The 13471-nt window shown below is 37.6% G+C and overlaps 1 protein-coding gene across 1 annotated transcript in view; it reads right to left on the bottom strand.

Moving 5' to 3' along the window:
* Positions 1 to 13471, bottom strand: part of UBE2E2 (ubiquitin conjugating enzyme E2 E2) — a 369519-nt gene that overhangs the window by 355659 nt on the left and 389 nt on the right. Inside the window, exon 2 of the mRNA XM_032408792.1 lies at positions 7839 to 8022. Within this exon, the coding sequence (XP_032264683.1) occupies positions 7839 to 8014 (176 nt within the window). The 5' untranslated portion in view covers positions 8015 to 8022. The remainder of the gene's footprint in view (positions 1 to 7838; positions 8023 to 13471) is intronic.

Here is a 13471-nt window from a genome sequence, read left to right as displayed (position 1 = left end):
TGCTTCTCCCTCTCCCACTCCCTCTCTGGCTGTGTCTCTCTGTCAAATAAATAAATAAAATCTTTGAAAAGAAGAAGAAAGAAAAAAAATTGAAAGAATAAGAAATAGTGGCTTAAATATATTATTTAGTTATGAAAGACAACCACTACTCTTTTTTTAATGTAACTATCGTTAACTGGGAGGAGGGAAACGGAAGGAAGAATAGGTAAACAAGCTACATCCTCAAATTTCATAGCAGAGAGTCAAAAGATATTATTTAAGTTAACAATTCAACAAATAGGGTGCCTGGGTGGCTCAGTCGTTAAGTGTCTGCCTTCAGCTCAGGTCATGATCCCGGGGTCCTGGGATCGAGCCCCACATCCGGCTCCCTGCTCGGCAGGAAGCCTGCTTCTCCCTCTCCCACTCCCCCTGCTTGTGTTCCTGCTCTCGCTCGCTCTCTCTGTCAAATAAATAAAATCTTCAAAAACAAAAACAATTCAACAAATAGGTGTAAGTACTGTATATAATTTAGAGTTATGCAGAAACACCAACAGAAGGACTAAAATCAGAGATGGGTAAAGGAGTTTGCTTCAAGGGAATAAAACTGGAATAGGGAAGGTATTTGGACAGAAAAATGTTGCTTTCCATTAAAAATGTCTCTGTAGTGCTTAATTAGTTACTAGAAACATGAACAACATCTATGAATTGTTTTTAAACCAAGAGGACCAAAAAAATAGCCATTCAAAAGAGCAAGCTTAAACTGTCAAAGAAAGCTTTTTAACAGAATTTCTTTGGGATTTTCAAATAACTCATCTTGCTCCATGCTTACACTGTCCCTTTTGGTTTAAAAAATTAATAAATCAGGGGCACCTTGGTCGCTCAGTAGGTTAAGCGTCAGACTCCTGATCTCAGCTCACGTCTCGATCTCACAGTCATGAGTTTGGCTCTACATTGGGCTCCATGCTGGGCGTGGAGCCTACTTTAAAAAAAAAAATCAATATTCATAATTTTCTATCAAATGATTCTATAATGGAACTTGAACCCCCCTGGATGTCTATAATTCCAGATCTAATTATTCAGTATAAAAATCAATTTACTGATAAACTTGACAACTCTAAGCAGTGAGTCAATATATTAAAACGTATTTTGTGCCACACCTAAGAATGGTTATATTTCTCGACAGAAAAGATTATATTAAGAATTGCTATTTAAACAGTTGCAAGATGTCCCGCTGCTTTTAACGACAGCAATTCAATTCTTTCTCAAAAGTTGTGATCATGGTATGTATTAAGTTTCTCAGTCTTGACATGTGGGGTAAGGAAGGTAGCTATTTCAGGCACTGTCTCTTAGGGTGAGGAAAAATGAAAAAGTATCAATAATTCACACTTACAGCATACTTTTCACATGATGATTTTAGTCTATTAAAAGTGAACTAAATAAACCTCACAGAATTCTCTAAGTACTACTGTTTTATCATTTCCCATTTAAAAGATAAGGAAACTAAGGCTAGTTATTGTACACTGGTAAGGTTAAAGACAGGTAATTATCTTGCTAAGTCAAACAAACAAAGAGCCTCTCTCTTATCAGAACTTGTAAGACAAAATTATTTCTTTAGACATAAATCAACTAGACAATTGCCTAAATTCCCAATTTCCATCCAGCAATGCCACTTCTTTGGTTATTATGATACAGAAGTCAGTAATTGCACATAGTTACTGAGACAAGTCAGAAGCAAAATACAAACTAAATTTCAGTTTGTAAGACTTAACCTAATACCTTAACTGTTCCAGGAATGGTTAAGAGTACTGCATGTGACTGTCATTTGCTAAAAAAAATGGAGTGGGGGGAGGGGAAGAGAAATAACAATCATGATTCATTTAGACTTAAATGAAGAATATAGTATCAAAATTACACAAAATGGAGAAGATATGAAGCACTCATTTTAACATCAACACATTGGATTAATGGTTCAGAAAAATGAAGCAGTACGTAAGTACTGACATGTTTAAAACACACACACATAAAAAAAGGTAATAAAACACACACATATTTCAGGCTAAAGAAAATTCAGTAACTCACTCAGGTCCAAGTAGAACAAGAATATTTGGACATAGTGATTCACAAAGATATTTTCTTAGCAGTTATTTAAAAACAAAAACAAAAACAAAAAAACTTCATCCCACCAAAATGACCTTCTATACTCTACAGACTGTATTCCTTGGTCACCTGAGAATTTCTATTCTAACCAACTGAATCAACTGGTCAAAATCTTCAAAAATGAAATTATTCTCAGGAAGAAAAACATCACACCATTAATTACTAAAATATTTTGAACTTCAAAGTAGTGGGCGCCTGGGTGGCTCAGCCAGTTAAGTGTCTGCCTTTGGCTCAGGTCATGATCCCAGGGTCCTGGCATTGAGCCCCGTGCTGGGCTCCCTGCTCATTGGGGAGCCTGCTTCTCCCCCTCCCCTTGCTCATGCACTCATGCTCTCTCTCTCTCTCAAATAAATAAAATCTTTAAAAATAAATAAATAAATATATAAATGTCAAAGTAGTATCTGAATTAACCTAGAAAACAGAGTCATTGCAAATAATAAGCCTAAAGTTTAATTCTGAATGGTGATATAAACCATGTATCTGTGATTTTTAAGATACCATCAATTAAATGATTTTGCACATCAACTGTAAGATGCATCCTGATTTCAGAAACATTAAGAAGCTTCTATATGTACATTTAGAACCAAGAAGGTTAAGTCAGTACAAAAGATATTTATGAAGAGTTCTACTTCATTCTAATGTAGAAAACTAAGAGCCGATATAATAAAGGTTTACACTGGAACACACAGGAATTCACCTTTCAACCTAACAAAAATTTAGTCTAAAACCAAATAGCATTCATTCCTAAAACATTCTATTATGTCCAGTAAAATCACAATGTCTACTCCAAAGTTAATTTGGAATAAATGTGATTTAAAATTCACATTTACAGGGCACCTGGGTGGCTCAGTTGGTTAAGCGTCTACCTTCAGCTCAGATCATGATCCCAGGGTCCTGGGATCAAGTCCCGCATAGGGTACCCTGCTCAGCGGAGTCTGCTTCTCCCCTCCCTCTGCCGCTCCCCCTACTTGTGCTCTCTCTCTCAAATGAATAAAAAATCTTTAAAAAAATAAAATAAAATTCACATTTACAGATGTATCAACACTTGAAAGCAGTGCAGTCAATTCAATGACAAGCTCAAAATAGTTATTTTATTGAACTGACTAGTCAATTTAATAAAATCATCAAAATTTGTCACTGCCAGACATAGTCCAACTACATACTTGTGAACAGGAGTGATACAGACATTATCAAGAGAACAGACTATGATAAGAGTATGCCAATGTCTTAAGAAACAAATTCTTGCCAAAGAGCAAAACTTGATCAAAGATGTAACTATAATCTTCCTCTTCACTCAAAATAGATGAAATTAATTTATACCATTATTTAAATAAAATACCTACTTAAATGTTTCCTGTATCCTACCCTACATTACTTTTCTGTAATACTTGAAAACTGAGATTTTTTTTAAGAAAACATGTTTCTACATGTTTTCTACATGTTGTACAATGCTACTAAATGCCAGAACCTTCCTCTAGAAGATCTCCAAGTGGTATATGGGTGACAGTATCTGAAGTGACTTAATCATTTATTTGACAGAGAGAGAGTGAGCACAGGCACAGGGGAGGGGCAGAGGGAGAGGGAGGAGCAGGCTCTCGACGGAGCAGGGAGCCCATCACGGGACTCGATCCCAGGACCCTGGGATCAATGACCTGAGCTGAAGGCAGATGCTTAACTGACTGAGCCACCCAAGCGCCCCTGAATCTGTGATTTTAAAATTGTGATTCATGACCTTCCTCTAGAAGAAAATTGTGATTCATGACCTTCCTCTAGAAGATCTGTAGGTGATTTATCTGAATATATCTGAAGTGACTTAATCATTTATTACGGATTTTAAGTATAAAAATGCTGCTTCCCTCTGATTTTTTAAGTTAAAAGAAAAAGCTTAATTCTTGACTCTTCCTTTCCCCCAATTTAGTTGATAGTGGAGTTATTTTATTTTTGTCATCTTTGCTTAAGTTCTAACAACTGAGAAAAAAAATTGAGAATCATGAGGGCAGACACCCACGTCTTTTATTTATTTATTTATTTATTTATTTATTTTAAAGATTTCATTTATTTATTTGACAGAGAGAGACAGCGAGAGAGGGAACACAAGCAGGGGGAATAGGAGAGGGAGAAGCAGGCTTCCCGCAGAGCAGGGAGCCCGATGCGGGGCTCGATCCCAGGACCCCGGGATCATGACCTGAGCCGAAGGCAGACGTCCAACGACTGAGCCACCCAGGCGCCCCCACCCACGTCTTTTAAATTCATCATTATATCTACAGTGCCTACCATAGGAGGGTCACATTATTTACTTACTGGCTGCCTTAGAATCTTGAGTTTATTATAGGGATTGGATCTTCCATGGATATTAAGATCCCAGTATTGGGGCGCCTGGGTGGCTCAGTCCGTTAAGCGGCTGCCTTAGGCTCAGGTTATGATCCTGGGGTCTTGGGATCAAGCCCCACATCTGGCTCCCTGCTCAGCAGAGAGCCTGTTTCTCCCTCTCCATCTGCCTGCCACTCTGCCTACTTGTGCGCTCTCTCTCTCTCTCTCTGTGTCAAATAAATAAATAAAATCTTCAAAAAAAAAAAGATCCCAGTATTTATCAGAAGATTCAAAGTTTGAGGTAGTTTCAAAATAAAATTCTGATTATCGTTAATTGGTTTTTATTCAGATGAGAAGTCTTTTCCATATGGTGTCATTTTATAAGAGATATTTATCAGAAGCAGTGCAGAGCTTGAACTCTGGAGGTGGGGTCTGGGTTTGATTATAGGTTCTGGCATTTAATAGCCTTGTGATCTTAGATACGTAATTTAACATTTCTAATCCTGGATTTCCTTTTCTGTAAAATGGAGATAATAATGGTACCATCTTCATAGGGCTGTTGTGAGGACTAAATGTGATAAAACATTTATTTGGCATCTAGTACTGTCTCATACACTGATGCTGTCATTTATAGACCCTGTGCCAGTTAAAGTCTTGTAGATATTTTTTTTTTTTAAGATTTTATTTATTTATTTGACAGAGAGAAACACAGCGAGAGAGGGAACACAAGCAGGGGAGTGGGAGAGGGAGAAGCAGGCCTCCAGTGGAGCAGGGAGCCTGATGCGAGGCTCCATCCCAGGACCCTGGAACCATGACCTAAGCCAAACGCAGACGCTTAACAACTGAGCCACCCAGGTGCCCCTGTAGATATTTTTCAAGTTCACTTGATAAACTTTAGGAAAATGAGACATATGTTAGCCTTTGAGGACACAGTGCTGTTGTTAAACTAGAAATACTCAGATGCTGTGATTACATGCATTTTGTAGTAACTCAAGAAAAGCACTTTGCACATAGGTGCTCAATTGCATGAAATGTGCTATCATTGAAGAACTAAAGATTTTGTGTAGAAACATGTTTTCTTAAAAAAAAAAAATCTCATTTATGCATCTGCCTTCAGCTCAGGTGATGATCTCGGGGTCCTGGGATCGAGCCCTGCATCAGGCTCCCTGCTCAGCAGGGAGTCTGCTTCTCCCTCTGCCTCTCCCTCTGTCCTTCCCTCCCACTCATGTCTCTCTCTCTCTCAAATAAAATCTTTAAAAAAAAAAAAAAATCACACATTCACAAGAATGAATCTGTCAGTGGAGGGATTCCTTCAGCAAAGAAGCAACTCTTCCTACACACAATATTTCCTACTTTAACCAATGCAATAATACTGATTTCTATTATGTGCCAATCAGGCACTTCTTGGATTCTTTACACACACACCATCTCAATACTACATCTTTTCCCCTACTTAAAAGGGTGGGGAGGACTAGGTTTAAATACATAAACTATACTTTGTTTTACACACTGTAGTAAAATGAAGTAAAAGATGATCCATGTACTTGAAAAAATTCATGCAATCCTCACTTTCACACATGGTACATTTAATAATCTCTCATAAGCAGAATTTGGTCTTTTGATACATCACTCAACAAATATGATTTTGAGGGATTTTATGGTGGTACTCCCAAACAGGGGAAAAGGCAGACTTCAAGAAGCAGACAGGAGTCTTTGCTAACTAGCAATCATGGGAGAACTTAGCACAGAGCCAGGAGAAGCACTATCTAGACCCTACTCCCCACAGACCTGGCCAGCCCATCCTCTCCTTTTTCTGACAAGCTGAAGATGCCACATGGAAACCCTTACGATCAGAAGCTGAGGACTGAATTATAGTTTCCTCGTGTATATGCAGCCACACTCTGTACCTGAGTGTCTCTTACCCACCCACCCGAAGCTCCTTTCTTTCATCTGGATGCCACATTTTCTCCATTCTTACCTTTCTTATCCACACTAACTCAACCCCCCATTTCCCAGCAGCAGGTCATTCTGTGTTTTGGCAGCAGAGGGGTCAGGTCAGCCAGCTAAGGCCTCCAGACTTGTGTGGTGTGACAGCAAAAACAAATGGAAACCTTTTCCCCACACTGGCATGTTTGAGCATAAAGTCTTAAAGCTTGAGGCAATCTGACTTCCACACAACTCCTTCAACAGAAGTCAGGGATCAGCAACACGCTTTTGGGAAGGGGACGACTACCACAGTCGACTACCCCTTGGAATGAGTTGCTGACCACTCACTATCACTGCAACATCTCCCCCTAGAAACTCATGCCACATGGAGGCCTGAGATGGTTCTTCCTGATCCTGTGAATTGACTAGGCCAGAGGGAAACAAGGTCTGCTAGACCATAATGGTTTTTGTTCTTCAGGAAAGGACCCCCTAATCCATACTACCCAATAAAATATAAAACTACCATTCAACATTCAGACATTCCACTATGCTAAAACTATGGTATCTTTTAAAAGGTATTAGAACATTAAACCACAAAATCAGGAAAAACTGTACTCAATTTAGTCTACTTTTAAATTATTTTCCAAGAGATTTTCTATAATTAAACCATATTAAAGCATATTTCTCTCATCATAAGCAACTGATGTGGCAAAAGAGAATCATTCAACTATCTACCTTCCAGATCTATTGTCTAGAGAAAAAAAAAAATCTGTATCAAGATGGATCCACTGCCTTATATAATGAAACCAAGATGTATCTGTTGAACTTCGGCATTTCTAACTTCACTAACAGGGAGTAGTAGAAAATACACATCATTCAACAACTATTTTAATAGAATCCTACTCACTGTCCTGTGTTACAGAAGAGAGTAAAATATTTATGGTCAAGTAAATCAAACTATCACACTTTTACACACATTTTCCTATATATGCTTAATTAATAATACATAAACACATACAAACACACTATGGATATATATCTTTATGAATCTGCCATACTGTTTAACTGACTTTAAATACTAAGAAGTTAGGGACGCTTGGGTGGCTCAGTTGGTTAAGTGACTGCCTTCGGCTCAGGTCATGATCCTGGAGTCCCGGGATCGAGTCCTGCATTGGGCTCCCTGCTCAGCAGGGAGTTTGCTTCTCCCTCTGACCCTCCCCCGCTCATGCTCTCTCTATCTCATTCTCTCACTCAAATAAATAAATAAAATCTTAAAAATAAATAAATACTAAAAAGTTCATATTGCCTACAATTAAAACAATGTAAAAGAAATAATCTTGAAGAAGAAAGAAAAATCCATGAATTTCATGGTCCACATCCCAGAAAAATGATTAAATACAACAGAAAGATAGAACTAAAGACAATAAATTGATACTAAAACTAAAAAGGGATAATAATTGAGGTACCTTTTAGCACTAGTCGACAATTTAGCAGCTGTTTTGCTGGATATTTTTCCCTCCTTTTTCTTGGGCTGAACTTGTTCTCTTTCTGGTTCTTGCTGAACACTTTCACGTTGGTCTCCATCAGAACTTCCTCCACTAGTGCTTGGACTGTCATCAACTCTTTGTGCCTCAGTGGACATTTTAGATCCTGGATTAAAAATCAAAGATCATTTATTTAGTTATGGGAGGACTACCTTTAGAATAGAGAGAAAGTGAGCCTCAAAGTAGAAGAAGTAAAACTAATACACAATGAATACAGTGGTCACTTACAAATCAGCTTTGCGAGTTGCCAAAACTTTTCTCTCAAAATGCCCTGAGAAAGAAAATGAAAACACACAGAATATATATACAAAATGTTCACAGTAACATTATTCATAAGGCCAAAAAGAGGAAACAACTCAAATGTCCACTAACTGATAAATGGATAAACCAAATGTGATACAGCCATACAATGGAATATTATTCAGCCATATAAAGGAATGAGGCACAATATGTACACACTACAACATGAATGAACTTTGAAAACATTATGCTAAGTGAAAGAAGCCAGTCACAAAAGACAACAAACTGTATGATTCCATTTACATGAACTGTCCAGAATAGGCAAATCCACAGAGACAGAGAAGTCGATAAGTGGTTGCCAGGGACTAGGAATGAGGGAAAAATGGGGAAGGACTGCTAATAGGTATGAAGTATCCTTTTGGGGTGATGCAAATGTTCTTAAATTAGGTAATGGTGATGTTGTACAACTCTAAAAATTCTGAAAACTACTAAATTAAAATCCTCCAAACTAGTCAATTGTTATCTTCTGATAACAGAAGAACACAAAAGAACGCAGAGGCCCACATGATTCTAAATAAAAACTGAACCACATGATGGTGTCAGCACTGATCGAGCAATATACCAAGCAACTGTGTTTCACAAGAAATGGAGACTGTCTTGAGAGGCTGAAGGGCTCTTTTTTTTTTTTTTTTTTTCCAGTCTTGGATAAGATATCGCTGAAGGCTTTCAAAATTCCCTTTGCTCTGAGTTCATGCTCCCCAAGCAGCTCTGATTATCAACTCAACTTCCTCAATACCTTGACACATAGTAGCTGCAATAACCTGGATAGCAGATACAAAAAAATTCTAGTAAGTGAAAAGGGACATCCCTTCTCAACTATCATCCCATCATAATCAATTTCTGAGTTTGATTTCTATGAATACACCCCTTATGACCAAACTAGCTTAGAGTGTACTGACAAATACAAAACAAAACTGACAAATCAATGCCCAGACTCTAACGGGCCTTGTGCTCACCATGTTACCGTCACCTAATAACCACTTTGTAAAAGAAAGATACCTCAAATAAAGCACTGTTTTTTATTACTATAATTAGTCTAAATATATAGCTACTTGACAATGATGAAAATTCATCATCATCGAAGATTTAACTTACAGCTTGCTCTAAATCTAAGTGATATCATAATACAAATCTTTAATGGATTTAAATTTTTATCGTAAGACAAACCAAAATGCAACGTAACAGAATGAAAGAATCAGGAAGCACAGAGAGGTTAAGAGTCAACAGAAAATACTGTATGCCTTCCATGAGACATCACACAAACACACCACCACCCCTCTCAACTCCATCAGCTCCCATCCCCCATGCCAAACAAAACAGATCTGCACAAGCCACTCTGAAAGACATTGACAGAGAAATCTGACTGCTCTTCTACCTATTCTGTAAATGGAGAGCATCAGTCTCCACAGCTGTGACACCTTTTATGAGCACTAAAGTCACTTAATAGAATACTGAAATTTTATATCAGTATGTTTCACGTCTAGCTCTAACAGTCTTAACATATTTCTTGCTTTTTTTTCATTTTTATTTCACTTTAATTCTTACCCTTGGATTTAACATTGATTTTTTTTCCAGCTTACTTCTTTCAGTTAAAATATATCAGAAGTTTAAAATCTAGTAAGTATGTATATATAAGAGCATGTTAGAGCAGATGTGCATGGAAGTAAGAAAGAGAACAATTCTCAGGGAAAGGTCCTTGGATATAGCAAAATGCTGTTGGCAATATTTTAAGAAATGTGAAATGAGTGAGAATTCATTTTAAACATCCTAAACCAGAAGAAATCCATTACATGACAAATATACGGAAACCTAAATGAAATGAAATTCTTTTTTACTGAACATGGAGCCTCAGCTTAATAAACTATGCCTACAGTTTCAGTTATATATTATACTAGTTATATATATTTTTATATATACATTTATATAGTTATAGGTATATATATATACACACACTTTTTAACGTTCTTATTTATGTACATTTGCATACTAATAATGCAATGAGCATATAATTACTTTAAAGATTACTCAATGATTCAATCTGAGCCATAATCTGAAGCCCAAATTTCAAAAATTGCTTCAGAATATCAGAAAACTGAAACTAGTCTCTCTAGAGAACTATTAAAAAATACTACAATGTGGAACCTGGCTGACTCAGAGCATGCCAACTCTTGATCTCGGGGTTGTGAGTTCAAGCCTAATGTTGGGTGTAGAGATTACTAACTAAATTAATTAATTAATTTTAAAAAACGATTAAAAATATCCAAATAGGGAGTGAGTGCTAATAGGGATGGTGTTTCTTTTTAAGGTGCTGAAAATGTTCTAAAATCAGATAGTTGTGATGGTTGCACAACCTTGTGAATATATACTAAGACCACTTAGTATACTATATATTTTGAAAGGGTGAGTTTTGCATTATGTGGATTATAGCTCCACAAAGCGGTTATTAACAAATGGGTTTGGGTCTCAGTGTGTTTGGCTGATGGAGTTTAGAAAACTGACAGATCAAGAAATGAATGGAGAAGTATTGAGTATGTGGATACTAAAAGAAGGCCAATAGAGGGTAAGTATTAAAAGAAATTCTTAACTGAAGAAAAATTCTTGAAGTGTAACATACATACAGAACAGTACACAGTGAGTGTTGGCCAATGAGTTGTCATGTACTGAACACACCTGTGTTACCAGTATCCAGGCCAAAAAACAGCATATCTGCCTCTCCTGTCACTACCCTAACCTCTAATACCACATCTTGCCCATCTTTGAACTTTACATAAATAAATTATATGATGATATACTCTTAAGTTTTGTTCCTTTCCATAAAAAGAGAAACCCAAATAGAGGTATAATTTCTATAATTTCACCATAGAGGAAAAAATTTTATTTCCACTTTTGACCTCAGATACTTTATTTCATCCAAATCTTAACCTATAGATGATAAATTCATCTGACACCACTAATAACCACTACAGAAACTGTTAGAAACAAAGTTTCCATATCTTTTTCAAATATCAAGAAAAAGGCAAATTTACCCTGATTTTGGTTTTTAAATGCCTAATTACAGAAAGAAGTATTGGAAAAAAATTATTGCACCACTCAGGTGGTAACTAATTTTTATGAAGAAAAAGTCCACAAGCATTTTAATTAGGTATAAATATAAAATTGGTGTTTTCTCTTTCCAAAGTATAAATGAATAAAAAGTATAAATGAATAAAAAGTATAAATGAATAAAACTTTAAAGTTATCTTCTAAATCAGCATTTTAAAATTATCTTTAATATCAATTCCTAATTAGCTAATTTGATCAAATCATCTAATCTAGAAGGAAGATAAACTTAAATTCCAAGGTTATAAACATAGAGCTCATCTTCAATTATCATTTTAAAGCTAATAAGACATTTAGGGCGCCTGGGTGGCTCAGTTGGTTAAGCAACTGCCTTCGGTTCAGGTCATGATCCTGGAGTCCCGGGATCGAGTCCCACATCGGGCTCCCTGCTCAGCGGGGAGTCTCCTCCCTCTGACCCTCCCCCTCTCATGCTGTCTCCCATTCTCTCTCTCAGATAAATAAATAAAATCTTTAAAAAAAAAACCTAATAAGATATTTAAATCTATATTTTTAAATATAGACTCAAAGTAAAACTTGGCTTCTAAACATAAAATAGAAAGACAGACTTTCCTCAAACATGTGTTAAATTTAGAGTTTAGATATTGTTCCTTCTTCAACACACAAATTAAGCCTGTACTACCTATGTACTCTATGTGGTAATTACAGTCCTAGAAATCAGCAATATAGTAAATGAAATTCACATGTTCCATAAAAATGAAATGATTCGGTTATAAACTGATAACGTAAAAGCAACTATAGTCACTTCATAAATTCGATTACTGCTCAGATAAGCCTTATAACTGTTTCTCATGTTATAAAACTGCAAAAGCAATGTTCATTTGAGCTTTTGCAACAGGAAAATGCTTAATTCTGTCATTTAATATCTTGTTATTTGTCTTCCTACTCACATTTCTAAACTTTTCTAAAATGTAAAATAAAACACAATTTTTGAGGAAAAGATGCTATGTTCCGGGGGAGATAAAATGGGGTATGACATTATATGAAAACACTCCATCATCAGCATCAACCCACATACAAAACGCTAAAGAGCCAGAGCATCCAAATCGCTGAGACAATTATTTAAATTCCAAGGTCCAGACTGAATTATTATCACATATTCAGAAACACACTTTTTAAAGAACAGGCGATAAAAAAAACTAAGAAGAGCTTAAAATCTTTCCAAAGCGCTAGATAATCTGAAGGTAAACCCTAGGACTTCCTTTTGTACTTTTAAATAAAAATATTTGAGTTGACTCTCAAGAATACACAATACAAAACGACGAATCTTGAAAACATGCAAATAGGTCTAACAGCCACCGAGCACAGGATGATGTCTTTCTAAAGCGGCCTTAATTTCCTTAAGGGAAGATGGATTGGACATTTCTGGTTGGTCGTGGGGAAAAAAAAAAAAAAAAAGCCACAAGAAGCTATGCTTCATCTTCATTAGAAATGGTAAAGGGCAAAAGGATCAAAACATTATGAGAGAAGAGAGGGGGAGAAGTGGAAGGAGGAGGGCAGAGGGAATCCAGTTTCAAACCAGGCCAGTGGGGGCTGCAGAGAAGAGACCAGAGAAAAATGGGCTTCGGCTCCAAACTGTGACAAGCGCTAGGCTTCACAAAAGACCAATACAACACACACTTCACACCAGGGTATACACAAACACACCCCACAAGGTCTTCCCCAGGAGGGCCACGGGGGTGCGGCGGCGGGGGAGCCAGACCCGGCACTCACCAGGAGAGACACCATGTGCAGCAATTATGCAATTAGGGAAAATAGCAAAAGATCAAGCCGGGCACTTTCCACCGTGACATTTATCCAGTACTTTTGCAAAGACTTAGTTCCAGGATGCGGCTCGGAGAGGAAAGGGGCTGGGAGGGTGGCGAAGGATGGGGAACTGAGAACGGAAGGGGGTAGAAGATGGGCAGGCAGGGACGAGGCGGGGGGAGATAGGAAGGGGGGAGGGGTGGAAAGGGCGAGAAACCGGGGCAAGGAGGCTCGCGGGAGGGGGCGCAGGGAATGGGGCACGCCGGGGAACAGGGGAGAGAACTAGGGCGCAAGCGGTGTAAGCAGAGACCTGCGACGTGGAGGCGAGGTTGGGGGGGACGCCCGCCTGAGGGAGGACGCCGGAGACAGGGAGGAATGGTGGGGGGGGGGGG

The sequence above is a fragment of the Phoca vitulina genome, unplaced genomic scaffold (assembly GCF_004348235.1).
Source record: "Phoca vitulina isolate PV1807 unplaced genomic scaffold, GSC_HSeal_1.0 scaffold10, whole genome shotgun sequence".
NCBI lineage: Eukaryota > Metazoa > Chordata > Mammalia > Carnivora > Phocidae > Phoca > Phoca vitulina.
This window is presented reverse-complemented; position numbering and strand designations above follow the sequence as displayed.